The following is a 25,454-nucleotide window of genomic DNA, read 5'->3' as shown; positions in this document are numbered from 1 at the left end:
TTTTTTGTTTTTGGTCATTCTTTGCATCCCTAGTGATTACATAGTAGGTGTTTGATAAATGTTCATTGGCATATGAATGAATAATTTTTCCCAATAAGATGGATACCTAATCTTATCTGGGTGTCTCAGAGAGCAAGGACCTTGATTCTCTGATCTAATCACAAGTTTATTGAATAGAATCCTGACTGGACTTCAAGAAGACTTCTTGTCTTCATCAGTATAGATTTCCAAGTCTCTTGATCATCCATTTTTAGATAAATATTTTTTCATTTCCATTTATTTACCTAAACTCAACTGATTTTGCTTACTCATTGGTTTTGTTTTAGTTTTATGACTCTTTTGTGATAGGTTTGTGTCACTAGCTTCTTTCTTATATATATATATATATATATATATATATATATATATATATGTATATATATGTAGAATATAAACTTATATTGGTAGAGTGAACCACTGCCATTAAAGGGTTTGGAGGTCTTCTTATGGAAGAGAGGAATTGAGCTTTTTTTTTCCCCCAACCAATAACTTTTTTGGCAAGCTTTTGAATTTTGCATTTTTCTCTTTCCCACCTTCCCTTTCTTTCCCCTTCCTCCTGATATCACTAGTTTCATGAAAACATTGAAATAACCAAAGAAACAAAAGGAATAAGCAAAGTATTATTTCACCAAAAAGCACTGGCCCTGGAGTCAGGAGGACCTGAGTTCAAATTTGGCCTCTGATACTTGATACTTACTACCAGTATGACCTTGGGCAAATCACCCCATTGCCTCACAAAAACCCCAAAAGAATTATTTCATGATCAATCTATTATCCACAGGGAAAAGATTCTACTCTTAGTTTATTCCAAAAGAACCTCAGTCAGCTTGAGTAGCTACTCCAGGATCAAATTATGAAGGGCTTTTAATGTCAGAGTAATTTGTGTTTTGTTTTAGGGATAAAAAGAGCCAGTGGGATTTGAACCCAATTCCACCTGACTCCCAATTTAGTGCTCAGACATGCTAAGGTCTCTCCTGACCTTAAAAAAGAAAAAAAAACCAACCCAAGGCCTATCTAAAGTCTGCTCCTCTTTAAGGCTCATCTTCCTTCTTCCCTCCCTGATTTTGCTGCTGAGAAAATTGAGTGACTCTTCTGTACCTTGCTCTGACTCTGTTTCCCTGCCACCCCCTCATCCCTCTCCCCATTGCACTTTGGCTTCTGATTCCTCTTTTCCTCCCATACTCAATCTGAGGCAGCCCCTTCCAGCCAAGCCCAGAATTCTGAGATCCGTCACACACCATTCACTTGTCACGCTGCTCAGGGAGAAATTTTAAAAGAACCTGGACCCATTCCCATCTGATTCTCCTGCTTCTCTCAGCTTGGGAGTGGTTCTCCTCATCAGCTCTATAAACAGCACACAAGGTGGGCCAAGAAATATGAAAAAAAAAACAACCCCCCAAACCCAAGAGTCCAGCCTAGGAAGCGGTCTTCCCTTCCCCCATACCCTCCAAAACCGAGAAACCAGATCCATTTTTGAGGATTACAGATGGATTAAGATGGTATTCCTTGGATGTAAAGTGGGAAAGAAGACTTGCAGGGACAAGTTCAGACCAGAATGGGAAAAACAGGTGTCCCACTGCCTGGGGACCCAACCTTGCCCTTTGAAGTTTGGCAAACTAGAGGCCGGACTTAAGCTATTTGCTCTGTGTCTTCATGTTCTGAGGAGTTCATGGAAGGCATCTCAGTGGTGGCCAGTGCCAAATGGGAGAACCAAGCCTGGCCATCGCTGCTGGCTTCATTTCAGAAAGGCGTGCCACTTCGATTATTTTAGCCGGGTTCTTTTTTTGTACAGTGAATCAAATAGAGAGCAGTGTCAGCCAAACATCATCTGATTGTTTTAGAAATGAATAACAGAAACTTAAGTTGTGGGGATAACTTTGCAGGAGAAAAATTGTCAATTCAGGGAAAACCCAAGACTGGGAGTGAAGAGGGAACTAACTCTCCTGGATGTCCGATAGGAGGGATGAGGTTGGGGGCAGGTCTTTGCCTTTTCTTGACAGAGAATACAACAGTTACCTTGAATTTCTTGTTAATGAGAAATGGATGACCAGCTTCTCCTTAGATCAGCAGAGATTCTGCCAGTTGGTGGTTGTCTCTTAAAACAAGGTGGCTTCTGATGTGGCTTTGGGAGGTCTTGGAATCACAAGACTGGGTTTGGAGTTTAACGCTAGCTAGCTGTATTAATCTGTGGCCATCTCTTGACTTCCTTGCATATGTTTGATCATCTGTAAAATGGGAGTGATCATACTTGTATGACTTCCTATTCAAGGGGCATTTCAGCCCTGTAGCTGAAAATCCCCCGCATCTGTAGCCACCTCCTCCAGGGTCAGGGTGGAGTAACAAGAATATCGAGGGGAAAGAATTTTGTAGTTCTATAAGCACCCTCCATTGAGAAGGGCAGTGATGTGGTTGAGCCTTTGTTTTCAGAAAATCCTTTGGGTAGCCAAGCTGGATTGGAGGGAAGAGAGGCTTGGGGCACGCAGACCAGGTAGGAAGCTATCGCCAAAGTCCAGGTGAGGGGTGGAGAGGGTCTTAACCAAGGGAGGGGTTGTGAGTGAGAAAAGAGTTAGATGTAAGAGATCCTATGAAAGTAGACGTGTCAGACCCTAGGACAGATTGAATATGGACTGTGAGGAAGAGTGAGGAGTCAAGGATTACACCTAGGGATGATTGGGAAGATGTTGGTGCCTTCAGTATCAATTTGGGAAGCTTGGAAAAGGGAAGCTTTAGGGTGGACAGCAATGAGTGCTGTTCTGGACATGTTGAGAGGTCTTTGGCAAGAGAGAGAGAGAGAGAAAGAGAGAGAGAGAGAGAGAGAGAGAGAGAGAGAGAGAGAGAGAGAGAGAGAGAGAGACATAGAAAGAGAAAAGGAGAGTGAGAAAGAGAGATAGAGGGGAGAGAGACAAAAGAGGAAAACTTCATCTTCAAATCTAATGCCTTTTCCATGAGAAAACTAAAGCCCTATTAAATTAAGTATCAGAAGTTACTTAGTGTCAGAGCTATGGCTTAAGATCATATCATCATGGTTATTGAGCTGGAAGAAACCTAGAGGATCCCATTGTCCTTTAAAAAGAAAAGAAATAGGTCCCAAGAGAGCGAGCAGTTCAGAAGTTTGCACAAAACAATGGGCAAAGCAAATTGAATCAAAAACCTTTAATTTTTACAAATGGGGAAACTGAGGCCTAGAGAGATGGAGTGACAAATAACAAACATAATTTGAACTCAGCTACTTTGACTCCAAAGCTGATGTTCTTTTCACCATTCCATACTGAATGGATCCATCATGGCATTATTATTCTTCTCAAAATCTAGATTTTGATATATCCATGATTATTCTTGTTTGAGCTTACAGCACCATTGTTCTTTGTCAAGGCAGAGCTGTAGAGTGTGGCTAGGTATTTTATCACAGCATCATTGTTTGGACTTTACAGGATGGTACTTGTCAAGAGGAAGGAAGGGAGGAAAGAAGGCTTTTTAATGGGGACCATTCATTAGCCAAACTTTCCCCATTCTGTATTCATGAAGTTGATTTTTTTGAGCCTAAGTAGAACTTCATATGTGTCAGTGTTTGATAGCTTGGTCAATTCAGCCTATTGTTTCAGCCAATTAGGAACCTTTTGGCCGCTGGTTCTGTCCCCCAGATCTGCTGAATATGTTTTCTAATGGAAGGACGTGCACAGTGTGAGTCATTGTTCCGTGGGAGCACAGATAATTCAATGAAGTTGAGATGAATGGGAGTTGGCATGATTATCATGGAGGCAAAGGGAAATGTCCGGCCCGACTCTCTCATTCTCCCTTGTCCACCTGGCCCTTCCTGAACTCTTTCTCTCACATTGTTCCCTATTAGTGGGTGCAATCTCTTCCCTAATAAAAGGTGTTTATAGTATTCATGTTCCCCATAGAAAGCATCAGATATCAATTTAAGAACAGAAGCAGTAGCAGAACTGTCATTTTTTTTTGTTTTGTCATTTTAGTCACATCAGCCTCTTTTTGACCCTGTTGGTTTTCTTGGCAATGCTATTGGAGTGGTTGGTTATTACCTTTTCCACATGTTATTTTACAGGAAACTGAAGCAAACAGATTGAAGTGACTTGCCCAGGGTCACACAGCTAAGATGTGTCTGAGACTTTAATTTAGTAGCATGAAAGCAGCAACTCTTCCATTTGATGGATATATGTTGAATTCAATAGGATTGGATTAATTTTTCCCATCTCTAAGCATATATACATATAACTATATCTGTATATGATAGTTGTGGGCGGCTAGGTGGTGCAGTGGATAGATCACCGCTCAGGAGTTAGGAGGACCTGAGTTCAAAACTGGCCTCTGACATTTACTAGCTGTGTGACCTTGGGCAAGTCACTTAACCCTGACTGCCTCACATTCATATCTGGCCACTGGACCTAGATGGTCCTGGAGGAGATTCACATACTTGTCATGGCATCACCTCCCCGATGTTATGATCTTCTTTGAGAACAAAGGACAAACATCATCATCGTCATTACACGAGAAAGACTACCGAATGTTCAGTCAAAGGACCAAAGTTAAAAATCTCATAACTGCCGTTTACTATGGTGGGTGAATTTGGGTCAGTTGTTTAATCTCTTTAGGCCTCCATTTCCTCATCTGTAAGGAGAGGTTCTAAACTGTGATCAATGATCTACTATTGACAAAACAATTGCTTCTTGTGTGATTACCTCTATTTTATAAATGGAGAAATGACCCAAAGGGAGGACAAAACGTATTTCTGGATAGTTACATAGTGAGCTGCACTTAAGTCAAGAATAGAACTTCCATTTCATCACGATGGTCAGTCATTACCATCATCATCATCTCCACTTTACAGATGAAGAGATGAGGTACTAAGGGAGAAATGATTTCTTTAAGGTCACCCAACCAGTAAGTGACACTTGGCTCATGGTCTACTCTGTCCTTTCAGAAATAAGTTGGGCTTCATTTTAGCTAGTGGATGTAATGTGGATGGCACGGTGGGGTTTTCCAGACCAGTTGTTCTTGGTGCCCTGGCTTCATCTCCATTAGGTAAAGGAATTTAGAAGTAATGATGGGTGGTCCTGGGCCAGCTGGACTGTGGGGATTGGGTTGGGCTGAGTGGCAGCATCTCTTTTTTGAGCAAGGTATCTTGAACATGTGGAAGGAGTTTTAAGGGAGAATTCCCCAGCAATGAACTTTGTCCTGGAATGGAAAATGTGGGCAGTGCGGGCCTTGAGTTAACCCAGAACCCAGTGGGCACTTACTAAGGGCCTGTTGACTGATTGGTGACAGCAGCCGTGTTGGCATGTATGGCCAGCCAGGGAGCCTGGAGATCACAGTCTTTCAGCCTCATTCTATAATCAGCTCCTCCAGGGTTGGGGAGGGGGGGAGTAATAGTGACAATAAAAATAAAAATCACATCTAAAAAAGAGTTTGCAGCATCTTACATGGGTCATTTCATTTGGTCTTCACAGTGGTGCCATTGTGCCTATTATTCTTATTATTATCCCCTTTTGTAAACTGGGAAACAGACTCAGCAAGACTGCTCAAATCACACAATTAGTGTCTGAAGCAAGATTTGAACTCGGGACTCCCTGACTTCAAGGCCAATTTTCTCTTCACCAGTTTTCCTCCTGGTAGAAAAACCACCGAGAAGAGATTCAGAAGGCCTGGGTTGGATGATTATTCTGCCACTTGGTGGCTATGTGACCTTTGTTTTGTCACTGCCCCCCTCTGAGCCTCAGTTTCTTCATTTGACTGTGAGACCCAGATCAAACCACTTGGACCCCCCTTTACCTCTATTTTCTCATCTGTAAAATGAGGATCATAAGGGCTCCTAGTTCACTGGGTTTTGTGAGGATCCAATTAGCTAAGCTTCTTCATTTGTAAAACAAGGGAATGGGACGGATGAGCCCTTGAGGTTGCTTCCAACATTGGGTGGTCATGAAGACCATGATGCCATCTTGGAGAGAGCTGCGGAGGCACAAGACTGAGCTTCCGTAATGCTGCTCCCTCTTCGGTTTTCTTATCTATAATTAAGGATAATTAAGAATCCAGAAAGAAAATGCTTCGTGAGCATAGCGGACTAAAGAAATATGAGCTCCTTTTATTGGACTTCTCCCTATGGTTTCCCCAGAACTGGAAGCAAGGCTGCTCTTCTTTTCTTTGCTGTTGCTCGGCCATTTTAGTGGTCTGACTCTTCAGGGCCCATTTAGAGTTTTCTTGGCAAAGACACTGTAGCAGTTGGACATTTCCTGCTGCAGTTCATTTTACAGATGAGGAAACTGAGTCAAACAGGGTAAAGTGACTTGCCCAGGGTCACTCAGCTAGTAAGGATCTGAGGCCAGCTTGAACTCAGGAAGACGAGTCTTCCTGATTCTCTGCTCAGGGATCTCTACATTCTACAGAGCCTTTAGTAGTTCCCTTCTTTTCTTACAAAGAGGAAAAGAAAAAAAAAATTCCATATTGACTGTTCTTGACCAGAAGGACTGGTGAGGAGAGGAACTCTCCTAGTTCTGGTCCCTTAAAGTCCTAATACTTCCTTCTCCCCAACCCAAGTCTGTACGATGAGATTTTCACTCTCTTTCCCCTCGGTTTCTCCTGAGCCGAGATGCCAGACAATTCCGAAATCTAGAAACACGGCTTCTCCCTTGGCCGCGAGCCTTCGGGGGAACACAGAAGCCCATGCTCTTGGCCCAGGACTGCTCCAACCTCCTCCCTCCCTGGTCAAGAAGGCTGCTGTTGGCCAGGACACATTGTGACTCTTGTCAATGTGGCACAGGACGAGGAGTTTCCAGGGCCTGTGTCAATGGTGGCTCTGTCTGACTCACCTCAAGACTGCCAGAAAACCTGGGAGTTTGCTAGGCCCACTCATTTGGCGGCCTAGAAATCAGACTTGGACCATCGTATGTGGAAAAAAAAATCACCAAAAGGCGATTTAATATAGTAAAAATAGCATTAGAAGAAATGGCAGCCATGCCCCTGTTGAGGAGAGATGGATTTCCCAGAAAAGTGCCCTGCTCCTCACACTGAAATCCAACTCAAATTAAATTGTTTTTCTTGAGATTCAAACTAGTTGGGTGAATAATTCTTTCCAGCCTCGAGTCCTTGTTTTCATGGACTCTGGTACATCTCCGGCACCCTTGGTGCTTTGGGAAAGTTCTCAGGTTCCTGGAGCCATTTTCTTTCGTGAAAGGAGGAGGGGGCTGAGGGGGAGTTGGGGCCTGGAAGTAGCCAGGGGCCACCACTCAGGTTGGCAAAGCAGTTGGTACACATTGTATGTGAATGTGGAGTCCTTGTGAACTCCATTTTATGGGTGAGAAAGCAAGGCAGAGAGCAGAGAAGTGGTTTTTTGCTGACTCATGGAGCTGATGTCTGTCTGTGGGGGGATTTGAGCCAGCCAACCTGGTTCAGAGGCCCAGTCTTGCTGCTGATGGACTTTGGGACCCTTATCTCTAACTTCTGCCCCACCCCCCAAAGGAGCTGGACTGTGAGTGGGGGGCTGGTTTTAAAATGTTTTAAAAAGATTTGAGAACTGTATTTTCACATAATTGGTTTCCTTGTAAATTTCTGGATTTTTTCTGTGTATTTAAACAAATTTGATTCTGAGAGGGGAGAATAGATGTCTCCGGATGCCCAGTGGGTCTAGGACACAAACAAAATGTAATCGAGAGGAGAGAACTGGGTATGGAATCGTAGCAGCTGGGTTCAAATTTGGGCTCTGCCAGCTGACTGCTTGGGAGATGTCGGATTAGTCACTTATGAGGTCCGAGCCTCAGTTTCCTCATCTGTAAAATGAGGGATTCTGAGGATCCTTCCTGCTTTACAGCGAAGATGTTCTTAATATCATGTAGTGGTTCCAACGTGAGGCCATGTGGCATTATTAATGGAATATACAGGAAGGGAGGGAGGGAGGATGGAAAGAAGCAGGAATTCATCATTCTATCAGTTCTCTCTCTGTCTCTCTTTTCTGTCTCTCTCTGTCTTTCTGTCTCTGTCAGTCTGTCTCTCTCTCTCTATTTGCACATTTGATGCTCACACCCACCCTGGTGCATGTTATTTTTATCCTAATTTTACAAATCATGAAACTGAGTCAGCCAGAGACTAAGTGACTTAGCCAGGGCCACACGGCTGCTAAGTGTCTGCAGCCAGATTTAAACCCAGGCCTTCCTGACTCCAGGTCCCACATCATGCCATCTAGCTGGTTTTTCATTTACCCCCTGATTTATTTATTACTTCTCTTTCTCTTTTGCAGACTGTTTTTGAAAGAAACTGTCACTCGGAAGACTGTGCGGCTGATCTGAAGCTTCAGGGCCGACTGCTGCTCTCTGGGTATGTGGAGTCTGCTTCTGGGTTGATCAGTCCCTGCATCCATGGGCTGTTTCCCTTGGGGGTGCTGGGGGGGGTAACCAGAGAAGCTGGAGACATGAGAAGAAAAACTAAGGTAAATGGTGCAATAATCGATGCTCAAATTTCTTTGGTGAAATCATTTTTTCTCTTTCTAAAACTATAGCTGCTTCATCCCCTCCCTGCCCCCTGCCCCTCCCTGCCCCCTGGCCCCTGCCTCATCCTCCTTTCCTTGCTCACAATTCTTTCCTTCTTCCTCTTTGTCAATGAGATGGAAAAGCATCTTTTTGGGGGGGTCAGGGTTATGTGGGGCCAGGGAGGGCTCTTGTATTGGGTCAGCATTTCCTTTTTCAATCTGTGACTCTGCCCAGGCTAAAGGTGAGCCTTGCATATGCTTTTTGTTCTATTTTTCTGGTCTTCCCAGCTCTTGGCCTGAATTGTTTAAAGCCCAGCTGGGGGGCTTCCTGTTGGACCTGATTCCTCTGGGGAGAATTTTAGCTCTGGGGCCGGGAAGGAGAGGCCAAAGGTCTCTTACCGTATCTCAGAGAGGACCTCGTCAGCATTCTGGAAAGATCTATTTATAACTGGGGAAGGGGAGGCCAGTGGTGACCAGAGGTGACCAGTGGTGACCAGGAAATTCACCTGGAGCCTCTGACCTGAGGAACATTAGTGAAGGCTTGGGATCTGAAGAGCCTCAAAAAGCCCAACTCTGGGTGGCCCAGATTTAGAGTTTCCTATGAAACTGCTGCCACCCTGGCCCTGGTTGAGGGGGCCCACCCCTAAGTAATGAGGTGGGGTGGAAGGGGGGAGAAAGAGCAGAGGGGTTTTCACCAAGTTTAGGCACCACTTAAAATTCGTGAAAGGGGTGTTGAGGCTGTCTATTGTTAGCATGCATGACCTCATTTTATGGGAGACCAAACCCAGAGAAGGCACTTGCAAAGGCTGGCCAATATGGGCAGGTCCTTACCCTGCCTGGGCCTCAAGCTTCCTCTTCTCTTAAGTGAGAAGGTCAAACTAATTCAAATCAAAATTCTTCAAACTCAACCACCTCATTTCTGAAATGGAGGCCTGGCAAGATGAGGTGGCTGCTTTGTTGCGATTTCTCACTGTCATTTCCATATTTTCCTTTCATCACTTCACTCAGCTCTTTTTTTTTTTGTCTGTTCAATCAAAATGTTCCTGTCCATCCAAATGATGGCAGTGGTAGTATGTCAACCTTCTCTCTCTCCCAGGTCATTCTCCCTTCTTTCTTTCTTTCTTTCTTTCTTTCTTTCTTTCTTTCTTTCTTTCTTTCTTTCTTTCTTTCTTTCTTTCTTTCTTTCTTTCTGTCTGTCTGTCTGTCTGTCTTTCTTTCTGTCTTTCTTTCTGTCTTTCTGTCTTTCTCTTTCATTTTTATCTGTGGCAATGGGTTTAAGTGACTTGCCTAAGGTCACATAGCTAGGCAATTATGAAGTGTCTGAATCTGGATTTGAACTCAGGTCCTCCTGATTCCAGGGCTGGTGCTCTATCCACTGCACCACCCAGATGCTCCTTCCCTCCTTTCTCAAGGCATTCAGAGCTTGGCTCGCCATCTTCCTCTCCACCTCATGTCCTCATTCTAGGGGGCTTTCACATCCTCAAAGATGCTCCGTTGGAGCCCCTACCTCCCATTTCCACAGTTTTCTTAAATCTCCAGACCTCTGTCAGCCATACCAGGGATGGGCATACCTTGGATCTCACTCACTATTTCTCATAACCATCCTACTTTGCCAACTAGAAACCCTGCTATTCTTCTATCTGACCCTAAGCGCCTAGCATTCCACCTCTCCCTCTGCTTCCCTCACCCTCATGGAGATCCTCAGCATTTTCTCAGGGTATTATCTTTGCTTTGACTTTCCATCTCTCCCTCTCTAGTCATGACCCTGTCATCAGCCATTCCACTCCTACTCTTCTGTGCTCTGGATAACTCTGCTCCCATAACTCCTAGCTACTCAGTCATGAGAAGACTTCCACCTTTCACCTTCTCTGCTCCTGCTCATGAGTGAATTAATGAAACACAGGTCTCATGGCCTTGCTGATGGGTATATCATGATTTGTGTTGTCCACATTCAACTGGGCCCACCTTACAGCAAGGTATCCCTGTGGTTTCTCTTTGGGCGATTCCCTAGTGCTCTCCCTAGAAGTTATTCCAAACTTTCTCTTTCTTCCTCCAGCATCCTATACCTGGTTCCCCCTTTCTCCCTTGGCTCAGGATCTTGCCTCCTACTTTTTAGAGGAAATTGAGGCCATTTGGGAGTTCCCTCTTCTCTGATTTGCTTGACCTCAAACTTCCACTCTTTCCTCTCCCACCTACTTCACCCCAGGTGTTTGACAAGGGAGACCCTTCCCCTCACCATGGCCAAATTCTCTCCATGTGCACTCCATGCCTTCCCCTGTTTTTCAAGTCATTTCCTTACCCAGTCACCTCCTTATTCTCAAATCTACAACTGGTCCTGAACATTTCTTGCTTTTCTATTGCCATCAAACATCTCCATGTCCTTATCCTTAACAAAACTTCTCTAGATCCAGCCACTAGGCCAGAGTATCCTCCTAAATCTTTTGTGTCTTTCTCAGTTAACCTCGAAAGAGTTGTCTGCATCTTACTGCCTCTACTTCTCCTCCTCTCACACCTCACATCCTTTCAGTCTGGTACATGACTTTATCATTCCAATGAAACTGTTTTCTCCAAAGTCACTGATGATATCTGTCTTTCATGTTCACAGAGTATTTAAATTTTTTATTTTTGCATCATGTAAATTTCTCCCTGTCCCTTACCTTCTTCTCCCATAGAGCCATCTCCTATAATAAATTAAAAAAATGAATTAGAAAAGGAAGGAAAAAAAATCAACAAACCAATGAACACTTCCCCACCCAGCTCTGATCTATCAATATATTTATTGAACTCTAAAAATAAAGTGAGGGAAGGCATCTTCTTAGAGATCTTCTTTGGGGCCAAATTCTTTGTAATTTCAAAGCATTTTTTTGTTTAATCATTGAAGTCATATCCAATTCTTTGTGCCCCTAATTTGGAGTTTTCTTGGTAGACATACTGGAGTGGTTTGCCATTTCCTTCCCCAGCTTATTTTACAAATGAAGAAACTGAGGCCAAGAGGGTTAAGTGACTTGCCCGAGGTCTCATGGACTAGCTGTCTGAGGCCAGATTTGATCTTGTTAAGATGAATCTTCCTGATTTCAGGCCTGGTACTCTATCCACTGCACCACGTTGCTTCCTGAATTTTTAATTTTCAATTTTAATTGTATTGTGGTTGTTCCCTCCACTGGTATTATTGTCATCTTGGTGCAAATTGTTTTCCTGACTCTGCTTGCTTCGTGTTGCATTCATTCAAGTCTTTCCACGCTCCTCTGAGTACCTTGCTAGCTTGCTCCATCCATGTAGTCCCCCAACTGGCGGGCATCTACTTTGTTTTCCCCTTTTTTCTACGACAAAAATTGCTGCTAAAATATTTTGATGTTTGTGGGATCTTTCTTTTTGTTATTATCCTCAGCAGTCTTGGTCCAAAGGTATGAACAGCTTAACCACTTTTTGTGTAGAATTACATATTTTTTTTCCAAAACAGTTGTGCTATTTTGCAGCACCCAATAATGGATCAGTGTGCCTATCTTCCCACAATCCCTTCCGTATTTATTATTCCCATTTTTATTATCCAATGATCTCTTAGTTGACAAACCCCTTTGAGTCCTCCTAAGTTGCATCCTTCTTAAACTCTCTGCTGAATTCAATGCTATTGGCCACTCTCTCTTCCTCTCTGTTGAATCTTTTCAGTTGGCTATCTCCTAGCCATCTCACATTCTTTATGTAACTGAGTTTACTATTTTATTCCAACCCTCCCCTTTTCCAAATTTCCCTATTGCTATTGAGAAGACTGCCATCTCTCCGGTGTTCAAAGTTATAACCCTTATCCCTCACTTCCTCTCCTTCCCACAATCTTTCTAAGGTTCCTAAAATATGGGTTGCCAAATATCCCATTTCTTACTTCATAACCTCTTTCAGGTTGCAGTCTTAGTTCAAGGCCTCACCATCTCTCATCTACTTATTATAGTTGGTCTCCTGCCCTGTCTTCCTCCTTCCACACCATCCTCCACACTGCCACCAACTCTGGTACCTCCCTATTGTTTCTTGGATAAAATATAAATTACTGTTTAGTTTTCAAAACCTTTCCTTACAACCTGACTGCACCATGTTCTTTCTAGCATCATTGGACATTACTCCTTTTCTTGGGATTCAGCTTGAATGGTCTTTTCTGTTTCTTACATATGACTCTCCGTATTTCCCATCTTCATGACTTTGCTTTGGGTAGCTGCCATACTTTCCCTAATCTAACTATCCTCTCATTTTCTCTGGCTCTCTGCCTTTAATATGATGCCATCTTTGCATGATTTTTTTCCAGATTCCCCCAGGGGTTGTGCCCTTCTTTCCAAACCATGTTGTACGTAGGTGCTTGGGATCTATTTGTATTTGGTAATCTTTTTATGCTCTACATATTTACATATGTAATTATGTCTATTAGACAATATTAGAGGGAGTATTCTTTCATTGTTTGGGTTTGTATTCCCAGGGCTGAGCAGTGTCTGGTTCTTAGTAGGTACTTAATGAATACTCGTTGATGGATGGATTGAGACTATTGCTCCATTGGTAGCTGTCCCATATTTTAGGAACCCTAGAAAGGCTACCAGTTGGGGCCTCTGTTGGGGATTTATGGAAAGGTGTGATGGAGACTGAGAGGGTGTGGAGGCATGGGAGCCTCTGCCATTACTGGGGGGGGCGACTAATGCCAATAAGGTCACAGATCTGTGGAGCCCTCTCCCCCTCCCCCACATTGACGTAGCTGGGTGTTTTGTATCTGATGGAGAGCTTAATCCTCAGCCAGTAGAATGGAAGGTCCTTGCAGGCAGACCCACTTTTCATTTTTGTCTTGGCATTCCTCCTGCCTAACAGAATGATGTGGTACATAGTAGGCACCTGATGATTGGATCAAGCTGCCGCCATTGGACAGTGACTTCTTCCTCTGTTTTCTTTCTTACTTGGCAGTCCATAACTCTATATCTTAGAAGGCCACAGCAGAATGTGGTCATTTTTATTCCTTGCATACAAGCATGGACCTTCCCTGTGATGAAAGCTTGAGGAAATGTGGATGTTGTTTTCTTAGCTATTCACCAGGGGACTCAAATATCTCCATGGAATTTATCTTCATGACCTCAAGCAGCATGGAGCTGTGGGAGTGCTCCTGGGCTAGGCCCAGAATCCGATATTTCTTTATATCACATCACATGCTAATTATTTCAACCGTGGGTTCACAGGGACCCTGGCCAAGGCCAGAGATAACATCTCTATATTAAGAGTAGAAAGGGCTATGGAAGTGCTCCTGGAGATCTGAGAAACTTGATAAGGTCTGCCTGTAAAGCATTCCTTCTAAAAGTATACATTTCCATAGCTTGTGACTTCATCAGCTGGGTAGTCTCTTCATGAGTGCACATTGCAGCTCTTCCCTGCCATGATTCCTTTGTAATTCTTATAGATCCTGGGACTAAATTTTTGACCTCATGGTATAAGCAACCCCCCAGGAGAAATTCCTTCTATCAATTCAGAAGCAAGTCTACAACTTACAGACTTAGAGAGTTGCTAAGAACACTGAGAAATTACATGACTTACCCAAATTCACACAGTTAGTTTTTGTCAGCATTGGGATTTTAACCAAGGTATTTTTGGTTTAAATATTGATTCTATACTCTGCTATGCTGCTTCTCACGTGTAATTGCTCCTTTTCCATAAGTCCACCATGAAAGGTTCACCCAAAGTGATTAACCACCACAGCCTTTCTGTGGTTCTTCAGTTGTACACCCAGGCTCTCCATCTTTTAGTTCATTTTCTTTTCTAAGCAGTTTTCTGATGCTATAAGAAAATATTTCAATCTATATGCTACTCCTACCCATGCTCCCCTTCCCTCAACTCCCTTTGAGCCTCCCTTATAGCAGAGAAAAACAATTCTGTTTTTTTTTTAGGTTTTTGCTAGGCAATGGGGTTAAATGGTTTGCCCAAGGCCACACAGCTAGGTAATTATTAAGTGTCTGAGACCAGATTTGAACTCAGGTACTCCTGACTCCAGGGCTGGTGCTCTATACACTGCACCACCCAGCTGCCCCGAGAAAGACAATTCTGTCAGGTCAATGACACATTGACCGTAACATTCCAATTAATTAATCATCAATCAGCATTCATTTCCTAAACCTCCTGTTTACCATGTTCTGTTCCAGGTTAGAAATCCAAAGAATGATATGATCTGTTCTGTCAAGAAACTTATGTTTTTTTGGGGTAGCCAATATGTCTAGCCTGTTTCTTTGGAGTGAAGAGAAAGTTGTTGTAGAGGAAGAAAGACTTCAATTTGAAAGTGGTGCTAAAACTGAAAACCCATGAGACAGTTCAGGAAGTGAAGATGAGGATGGAGAGCATCCCAGGTATAGGAGACAGTATGGGCAAAGGTGTGAAGGCGAGAGGAAAAAGGACCACTGTGGCTGGACCACAGAGCAAAGGAAGGACTGAAAGGAGAATGAGGGCCTTGCCTTGTCAATAAAATGACAAACTGCCATTCCACCTCTTCCACCAAAGGAAAGGGGCATCTCTTCATGGAGGCCAAGAATGGTCTCCTGGTATTTAGTTTCATTTGTGGTTCATACTGCAGCAGTTTCTACAAGTCTCCCCTGCATTTCTCTCTGACTTATAGTCTTAGAGAATGGCTGAGGTCATTGAGAGAATGCCCAAGATTACATTTCCTATATTTGTCAGGGATGGGCTTCAAACCCAGGTCTTCCTGACTCTCTGCCCACTCTATTTTCCTTAAAAATAATCTAGAAAATGAATCTTGTTATCACACAGTCACCTATCATTTGAGACCATAACTTGTGCTTCCAGAAACATCCTGCCTTCATCAATGAGACTGGCTCTGGATGAGCTTTGGTTATTTCTGAAAACCTAGTCCACCTTCCAAGGACAAAGATTTAGTGCCCCTGACAGTATTTAGATTTATGTCTAATAGGCATATTTGCATCCTAGCTTTTGTGTTGTTCAGAGAGGCCAGTGTTACCACTCCCACCATCCCCCATGACACAGGAGTGTGGGGAAAGAACATTTCCAAAAGCTTTGAGTTGGCGTCTTTCAGAGAAGTGCTTGGATCTAGCCAAGGGCAACTTAGAAATAGGGGACCAGAAGCCCAGGACAGGATGGCAAGGAAGGGGGAGACGTCTTTTCATGTGAGGAACAGTGATTTGGGGATCTTTTCACTTCCTTAACTCAAGGTTGCTTCTACAGATTCAGAGGAGGAATCAATAGCATAACAACTAATTAATTTTGTGCAAAGGAAAGAATAACAAACCATATCCCTTCAATTTGAAGGGCATGATATGTTCGGTATAATGGATGTGTCCTCCGGCTTTGGGTCTCCAAGGCAAGGGTCTCAGTTACCTAATGCTTGTTATAGCTCTGGTGGGAATGAGAGGCTCCCTGCCCTGCCAAGGAGTTGTTGGGGAGGTCGAAGAACCCCCAGCAGCCAGGGGCTCATTAGAATGGGCCACCTTTGTCTTGGGGGGATGGAGAGCAAGGAAAGCAGCTGGAAATGATTGTGTCCCTGAGATCAATCCAGGAAATGGAGCCTGAGCACAGGAAGTGATCAGCCCTGGAGCTGTTTCATCCCCCTGGACACCTTGACCTCTGTCAAACTGATTGTGCTTTAAAAATCAGGGAACACATTAACTCTGCATTAGGTCCTGAACCAGGGCTTTTAATGGGGCTGATCCTAGTTCTGAAATGACCTCGGGCAAGCTTAGAGCATTCCCTTTGGGGGGGGACTGTAAAAAAATGGACAAAAGTCTCTCCCTTTTTTCTGCTCTTAGATCAGAGGTTTTCGGTGTATATCATGGATGCCTTTGGTAGCCTGGTGAAGCCCACAGATCCCTTCCCAAAATACTGTTTTAAATAATTGAAAGGATTGTTCTATTACAGTTAGAGACGACTGACAATAAAGATGTATTTATTCATTTTTTCTCATTCAGATTCACAGACCCTCTGAAATCTCTCTACAGATCTCTTGGGGAGTGGTATTCTGTGGACTGTAGGTGGAGAACATTTGATATAGAAAATGATGCTTCCATAATGCTAGCAAAGGGTCTAAATGTTCTTCCCCAAATGTTCTGGATCAAAAGGAGGACAGATCGTTCAGGGAATCTTTTTTGGTGTCTGTGTCTGTGAGGACACAGCCAGCTGGACCCAAACCTTCAAGATATTGTAGTTCTTTGAAGAATCCCAAGCTCCCCCAACACCTTTGTGGCCCATCTTTTTAATAGCAATATTCCTTCAATGATATGGTATTGCTCTAAACCATGGGATACCTATCATCTCTAAAAGACAGAAACTGATGATTGCCCTTAGGCTGATGGAGAGGGTCACAGTGGGCATGAGCAGACCACAACATGTGCCCATTGAGAAATGGTTTAAAGGATGTCACAGGAGACATGTGTGCCTGGGAAAAAAATGAGACTGCCAGTACAGGAGACAATCCTTGGAAAGTCTGTTTGCTCCATTGATATCTACCATGTGAAGAGATGGATGGATAAACTTTCTTCCTCCCTCCCTCCCTTCCTCCCTCCCTCCTTTCCTTCTTCCTTCCTTCCTTCCTTCCTTCCTTCCTTCCTTCCTTCCTTCCTTCCTTCCCTCACTTCCTTCCTTCTCTTCCTTCTTTCCTTCCTCCCTTCCCTCCCTCCCTCCCTCCCTCCCTTCCTTGTCCTGGCTCTTGAATTGGCCTCCAGTTCTGATCCTCATAGGACTTTCCGATTTGGCCCCAGAGCAAGGGTACCATGTCCAGGGGCCTTGGGAAAATGTCTGCCTCTGTGTGGTAAGCCTCAACCCGACCCTGCCAGGAATCCCATTAGGAAAGAATGCAGAAATCTGTGCAAAACCTCCGCCACCGGCCATGCACTCCGGGAGCACCCTGCCATGTGGAAGGCCTTCCCATCATGGAAGCGCTCCACACCTGTCCGAGGCTGGGAATGACAGCCCGGGAGCTGAGTCAGCGCCTTCTTTCCCATGGAGGTTGGATGGAGCCTCGGCTCGGGGCTTGAGTTTGCCAGGGAGCTTCTGGCTGGTGATTTGGGCCTCTTCTCAGATGTTATATGATCCCATATTATTACTGGGCTCTGTGGGAAGAGGAGTAAGAGATTATCAGCAAACCTGGAAAACTCCTCTCCCTGCCAGAATGTTACCCACCACATTTCAGCTCTGCCCCCCTGCTTCCATCGGGCCACCCCAGCTTTGAAAAAGCAGCCCCTGATTGGGAGCAGCTGGTCTTTGAGTGGAACAGTTTCTGGAACCACAGAGGATAGGAATTATGTCTGTAATAGGATGGAGTCATAAAAGGAACACGGTGACATCCTGCAGGACGGGGGGCTGGCAGCCAAGGTGGCGGAGCTCACTGTTTGATGGAAGAACACGACTAGGGAGGGGCAGCTGGGGCTTTGTCCCAGAGCAGGAAGATTTATTTAGGGAACACAAAAATGTGAAACTTATACTCTGGTAGAATCGAAGCAGCTGGTACCAAGAGGTTAACATCAGCCTCCTATGATGTTTCTTTTTTTAAATTGGATCCATGATTTCATCAGTTTAGGGAACACTTGGTGAGAAAGTTCCCTCCACTAATGCAAGTCATCATTTGTTTTGCAACTCAGAGTCTTGGAGAGCTTTCTGAGGCATTGAAAGGTTAAGTCATTTGCCCAGAGTCACATCATAGTAGATGTATGGATGGAATGGAATGAACTTTATTATGTGTTAAGCAGGGAGTTAGAAATACAAGAGCAAAGTTCTAATCATATTCTCACATTCTGTCAGGAGAGCCAACACCCACCCAGGAGGGTCCTGCTGCAGGGCCGAGGGAAGGGCCCTTCTCCGCTCCGCCAAGGGTTGGAGCCGGTTCTAACATTGGCTCCTTGGACAACAAAGCCAGTACTCCTTCCTTCCCCTCCTCTTCCTCCATGTCTTCCTTTTCTCCCTCTTTGTCCTCCTCTCTCCTCCTCCTCTCTCTCTCTTCTCCCTCTTTCTCCCCTTCTCCACCTCCTTTCCATCTTCCTCCTCTTTCTCTCTCCTTCTTCCTTCGTCTTTCTTCCTCCTCTTCTCCCTCCTCTCTTTCTTCTTCCTTTTCCTTTCTCTCTTCTTCCTCCTTTCCCTCTTCTTCCTCTCCCTTCTCCTCCTCTTCTCTTCTCCTCTCTCTCCTCCTCTTCCTCTCCTCCCCCTCCCCACAATGCTTTTGCATTGTCCCTGTGTGGTCTTGGACAAGGCCCCTCACTTTGATCCAAATGAAGAGCCTGTCATGACATTCTTTGCTTGTCATGATCTCTTTTGAGATCACAGGACAACTGATTATTTTTATTAGAATTCAGCTGATGGAATATTCATTTGTTTCTTTCCTAACTTTTCTGGGATGTCCACTCATGTGTGTGTGTGTATGTGTGTGTGCACATGTACATGGATGCCTGTGTGTTTGTCTTTTGACCTTGGGAACCTGCCTCATCTGCCTGGCCAAGGTGAGATGTCTGAAATGCCCAGTTGTTGTGGCTGCCCGCCTCCGGCCCCTCTCACCATTTCTTCTGAGCAACCAGGCCCTACTTTTGCCAAGCAGACACCTCTTCTTTCTGCCTTGGCATCACAGGGGGCATCAGTCTCTTGGGAGGGGTAAGGGACTGGTCCCATCTTCCCCAAGAGCCCATGCGGTAAAGAATGTAGCGGCTTCAGCTGCTTTTGCTGAGCCCCCCCCCCCAGCTGAGACATTGTTGACGACTCATTGGGGTCTCTTGGAAAGACCATTGGCTCATCTGGCTCCCTCTGTTTTCAGAGAGGCAACTGAGACCCGGTGATGAGAGGGAGGCAGAAGGACTTGGGTTGTCTACAGAGGCACCAGGATTTGGCTCTCACCACTCTGACAGTGTGGGGGCACTGATTTGGCACTTGAAAACACTTGGCCCACAAGGTGGGGTTCCCATCATTACCGCCATTCATAGATGAAGAAACTGAGTCGGACAGAAGCTAAATGACTTGCCTGGGATCACATGGCTGGGGTCAGAGTCTGAGGTGGGATTTGAACTTGGGCTGTCCCAGATCCAGCCTTGTACCCACTGTGACGCCAGCCACCTCCCAAGGATCTCCTTGGGGAAGAAGCCTTTGGACTTCTTCTTGGATGGCTTTGTGAAAATGTTTGACCACCTTAGGGGCCAGGGGTTCCTTAGTTTGGGAAGCTCTGGGACTGAGCTCTTGTGATCAAAGAGCCAGCTTCAAATCTTGCTTCTGCATCGTCCCTGTGTGGTCCTGGACAAGTCCCCTCACTTTTCTGCCCCTCAGTGCCCTCATCTGTAAAATGGAGCTCTCTATGATCTTTCAGCCCTAGATCTCTGATACTTTAAAAAAAAATCTTTCTTTGAGACCTCAGATAGGTCATCCTCCTCCTTCTTGAAGATAGTTGGTGATGGGGAACTCATCCCCTCCCCAGAAGCCTTTTCCACTTTTAAAATATGCTGCTGTTCTGTTGCTAAGTCTTATTGTATTAAGTTGAAATTAGTTGTGTGATCCTTTGTATGTCACTTGGACCTCAGTTTACTTATCTGTTAAATCAGGGAGGCTGGGCTAGATGGCCTCTGGTATCTATTTCATATCTATCTATCTATCTATTTGTCTGTCTTGTCTATTTTTCCATCCACCCATCTATCATCTATCTCTGTCTTTCTGTCTCCTTTCTACCTATCACTTTATAATCAACCAATCAATCAATCAATACTTAAATCCAATCCATCACACAGGTTTTCTGTGCCTCAGTTTCCCCTACTGTAAAATAAGGGGGCAGGACTCAGTGTCTTTAATGTCTCTATCATTAGGAATTTATGAAGTATTTCCCATTGATCAGGCAGGGTGATAAGCACTCAAGATATTCTTGTCTGCAAGGAGCTTCCATTCCTTCCCAGGTAAACTCTCTGTTCCTAGGATGAAGTTGCTGTATTTCTCCAGGCCTTGGATTCTCCTTTTGTAAAATGAAGGAATTGACCCTGAATCCATGTTCTGAGGAGTTCTGCTGCTCATTAGCTGTGTGAGCTTGGGCAAGCTGATTAGTCCCTTGGGGCCTCAGTTTCCCCATATGTAAAATGAAAGGACTGGGTTGTGGTGACTTTGATAACCACTTACCAAAGCTATACTTTGAGTCACGAACCTGAGAGCAGAGATATTCTTAAGCACAAGGGCCCTCTGCTTTCTGGGCAGTTTCATAGCATAAGGGAAGGTTTTATGTCCAGAAAAAAAGACATTTTGTCTTTTAAAAAAATCTTATTTTCTTTTTTGCTTTGGGCTTCGAGGTTAATTTGCTTTAAGCCTGCCTGGGGCAGGGAAAGGTTGGATTTTGCCAAGGACAGTGGATCAGTGAGGATCCTACATTCTTTTGTTCCTTTGAGCAAAGTGGGCTTTTTGTTCCCATAAATGGGAAAAAAACAGAGCTTTGCGTGGCTCTGTTTGGTGGCTGCTGCCCATGCTGCTGACCTTGGTGGGATGTATGGCTCATCCAATGGGGAGCACGTTCCAGTGCCACTCGCACCCGGCCCCTGTCAGCAGGCCATGATGTCATCCCCTGCCAGTGGTTTGGAGCAAAGACGTTCCCAGGCCCCCTTGGGCTTCTTTTCCCTTAATCCACTTCTTGCTGGGAGGGAACCAGATTGGTTCCAGATGTCCTCAGATTTATCAATTCAGGAAGTGAGGACAGCGAAGCCAAGGCTTGGTAAAGATGAAATTCCTCTGTCAGCCGGGAGCCGGCACCATCCTGGGGGGAGTGAATGTTGAAACGCCTCCTTGGAGAGACAGGAGAGAGATGGGGTCATCGGCTCTTGTCTATTCAGAGGGGAAATGTGCTCAGAGACAACTCCTGCCATGTTCTGAGGGTCTGGCACTGTCTGCAGTGGCAGGGGCCAAGGCTACTCTGAGAAACCTTGGGGCTGGATGTGGAGTCATCTCTGTCATTAACTTGCTCTGTGTCCTTGGGCAAAGTCATTCATCATCTCTGGACCTCAAGTTCCTCATCTGGAAAAATGGGGATGATAGCATCTGCCTTGCCTCCATCACAAGAGCATGGGAAATCATCAGCATCAAAGGGCATTTATGAGGTTCCTGTGGGGGGCCGGACAGTGATAAGTGATGGGGATGCAAAGACAGACGAGATTAATCACAGCCCTGGCCTCCAAGAGCTTCCAATCCAGTGGGGGTGGTACGCGGCCAGACACGTCACTGGTGAAAGCGGGAGAGCATCCTAGAAGGATGGCCTGGAAGTTAGGGCTGAACGAGAAGAGTTCCTTGAAAACCCCATGAAAGTACTTTGTGAATCTTCAACTACCTTCCTCCCCCACCGGATCTCTGATTTAGTTGCTAGAGGGTTCTATTAGTACAGACACTTCACTTTCCAATGGAGATCTCCAGCCCTTCTGAGATACAGTTGTGGGAGATCCTGAGAGATCACGCCTTGGCTCCCACAACCAATGTGTTTAGGATTCAATCCCAGGTCTTATCAACTCTGAATCTTGCCTTTTGTCTAGCGGGTTCCATGACCCTGAGCAGGTCCCTCTATGCCTCAGTCTCCTTATCTGTAAAGTGGACATGTAACATTTTACCTCCTAGGGTGGTCCTGAAGAAAATTCTTCAAAAGCCTTAAAGCTATCTAAATTTGAACTATTATTAGAAGCATTATTATTATTATTGCAAACGTTGCTGCCGTAACCCTCAGAGGTGCAGAGATGTCAGCTATTACGCTTTCTGGCTATTCTTCTTGTTGCAACCTGAGATGACTTTCACTGCTCTGGCCGCTTGAGGCTGCAGTTGACTCAAGGTGGTGATGATGGAGACGGGAATAAGAGCTAGTATTTCTAGAATGCCCACATATATATGGACCAGGCACACATTCGATCCTCACAATAACCTTGGGAGGGAGTTGCTATCATCTCATTTTACAGATGAAGAAACTGAGGCAAACAGTGATGAAGTGACTTGCCCAGGGTCATGCAACCGGGAAGATTTGGAGGCTGGATTTAAACTCCAGTCTTCCTAACTCTGCTCCAATGCACTGCACCATCTGGCTGCATCCCAGAGTAAATATTCAGTAAATGCTTGTGCTTGATGAGGGGACTAAGGTGTTTAATAGTCTCCAGTATTGACCCCATTGCCTGAAATAGAGAGGACATTCCTAATGCTGGCACTCGACTTCTCTTATTCTGTGATCCTCTGCGGCTCTCATGGCTCCCTGGAACGGGCCTCCTCTTCTTCACCTGTTTTGCCCATCTTCGCTCTTTCCCTGGCTTTGTTTGGGCAAACAGCATCAGGAGTGTGAGATCTCAGAACAAGGGAGGCCAGCCTGGAAGTTGTACAGTCATACCTTCCTTTATATTGGCCATAATGGGAAAAGACAGTCAAGAACTCTACTCCACTGAACTCTTCTCTACTGAAAACACATAGTTAAAATGAGAGTTGAAGCCCAAGACAGTGAGTCAGCAAGAGGGCCCCTTTGGGAGTTCAAGTCTCCAGCTATGGACAAACTCCAACCCCATGGTGACCATTCTTGGATTGGTTTTGGGGGGAGGGGACAGGTGGGGGAGTTTGTGCTTCAAAGGAGTGCCAGGCAGTGCAGGCTACCAGCTCTGCTCCATGACACCCATTTGGGAGCGCCAGGCAGTGCAGGCCACCAGCTCTGGTCTTATTCCCCTGTGAGTGCCAGGCAGTGTAGGCTACCAGCTCCGGTCTGTACCTGCCTGGGCATGCCAGGCAGTTCAGGCTACCAACTCTGCTCCATGCCACCTGTTTGGGAGTGCTGAACAGTGTAGGCCATCAGCTCCAGTTCATACCCTCCTGGGAGTGCCAGGCAGTTCAGGTTGCCAGCTCCAGTCCATGCCACCTGTCTAGCTTAGGTTGATGTCAAAGACACATTGTATAGCAAGGTGGCCATGTTCTCCACTGGATGGAGTCAGGAGTGGTGAGGAGAGCAGGGGACCAGAGCTAACTCTGTCATTGGGCAGCTGTTGTCTTGGACAGATCTGTTTCTCTGACCTTCCATTTTGTCAGTTCAATAAGACTGGAGTGGACACAGAAAGGGCTGCACCAGATGGTCCTTGAAGTCCCTTCCAGCTCTGGGTCTGTGAGATGGTGGGCTAGCTGTTTTTTATCTTTGAAGAACTGTGGAGGGACAGAAGCTTCCTTGAGGGGTGAGAAGGGCAGAAGACCCAGTTTGGGCCAAAGGAATGATCATAGATAGACCAGTAAGGCTGACTTTGATTCTTGGCAAAATTTTAGAACACATTAAAAGGATGGTTTTGGAATATTCAAGAAAAAAGACAGTGATCACCTAGAGCCAGCAAGGCTTCACCCAAAACAGATGATCTGAAGGACTTCATTTCCTTTGGAGCAGGTTTACTGGTGGGCAGAGGAATGCCCCAGAGCCCACTTGCCTTCCGGGAAGTCATCAGAAGCATGCTATGACAAATAGTGACTCCAGTCTTGTCTCTGCCTCTCGGTCTCTCTCTGTCTCACAACTTTCTGGATCTTTAGGCTGTGCACAATAGGATCCTGGGCTGGCCAGAGCAGACAATTTGGCCCAAAGGAGAAAAGGATGGTTTGGGGATGGTCGTGCAACTCTGTGGTCTTTGGGGAAATTCCAAGCTCACTGTAAATAGGCAGAGTCATCAAAATGGCTTCTATAAATAAAGGAGAGAATTTCTTTGACTCCAGTGATGGATTCTTTGTATGTTGTTTGTCTGTGAACCCTGCTGGGAGGGGGTCATCACCAGCCTGGCCATGGGGAGTTGGGATTGTCATCAGAGTTTGTGGAGGGGAGATGTGGGTCAATAAAATTGTGGGTCCCTGGAGGATGGAAGTATGCTGCTGAGGAGACTGAAGTTTTCTGCAGAGTTGGTGGAATTAGATTCCCTTCCTTGGGCCTGGCCAAAGTCAAGGCCACAGTGCCCCTTAGCAAGGGGAAGAAGGATGCTAGGGAGGGAGGGGGGAGAGGGAGAGAGGGGGAGAGAGACAGAGACAGAGACAGAGACAGAGAACAGAGACAGAGAACAGAAACAGTTAAGTGAGTTTAGGGCACACTGTGTGCCACTCTATCCCATCAGAGTGATAATTGTAATAATAATAATAATAATAAAACAACTATTATTATTAGGATAATGATTCAATCTACTCAACCCCACTTTGCTTAGGGTTGTCCTGAGGTTCTAAGAACCTGAAGTGAGAAGGAAACACACTCAAGGCCGGGTGCATGCTTTGGGCTCCAATCTAACCCCCTAAACTTATTTACAATTTCATCATAGGTAAAGAGGAGATTTAAATACTTTTGAAATTTGTCTTTGCTGTAGAAATAGATAATTCTGACCTCCTATCAGGATGTGTGTAGAGAAGCAAAACTCAAGTCTGTTGGGTTGAAGGGAATATTTATAGGGTCTCCCAAATTTTGTGATGGTGACACAAGGTGGATCCATCTAAAACAATGGATTTTCTTGAGATCAGGGAGATTTGATGAATGCACTCTTCATAGTCCTGGAGACTTTTAAGTGGCAATTGGTGGGACCCAACCAAGCCCGTGCTCATCTTATGGCAGCCAGTGCATGGTGCACCATCTCCACCTCTCAGGACTCCTGGCCTCGTCATCTTTGGAGGTTTCGTAGTAATTTTTTCTTAATTGCCTGTTCTGTTTTCTTTCGTGTTCTTGGTTAGTGAGACATTCCGGACACTTGCCCCGATTGCTCAAAATGCCCTAATCAGGAAATTTCAAACGCTTCGCCAGCAGTGAAGATTAAAGATAGATTCTAAATATTTTGACATTTCACTGCGGGAGATGATGACCCAAAGTGAAAGGCAGCTGTTAACGGCAGTGAGCTCAGAAAGTTAAACAAATATGGTTTCACCCACTTCCTGTAGACTGGGGAGACATCTCTGAGCTTGGGCCCTATGGCAGGTTCTGGACTTCTCTGGGAATGGAGGCTAG

General features: G+C 45.1%; 1 protein-coding gene across 1 annotated transcript in view; it reads left to right on the top strand.

The window, feature by feature from the left end:
- ITGA9 (integrin subunit alpha 9) overlaps positions 1–25,454 on the top strand; it is a 360,075-nt gene that overhangs the window by 197,815 nt on the left and 136,806 nt on the right. The window contains exon 18 of the mRNA XM_074199051.1: positions 8,285–8,361. Within this exon, the coding sequence (XP_074055152.1) occupies positions 8,285–8,361 (77 nt within the window). The remainder of the gene's footprint in view (positions 1–8,284; positions 8,362–25,454) is intronic.

The sequence above is a fragment of the Macrotis lagotis genome, chromosome 8 (assembly GCF_037893015.1).
Source record: "Macrotis lagotis isolate mMagLag1 chromosome 8, bilby.v1.9.chrom.fasta, whole genome shotgun sequence".
NCBI classification, from domain to species: domain Eukaryota; kingdom Metazoa; phylum Chordata; class Mammalia; order Peramelemorphia; family Peramelidae; genus Macrotis; species Macrotis lagotis.
This window is presented reverse-complemented; position numbering and strand designations above follow the sequence as displayed.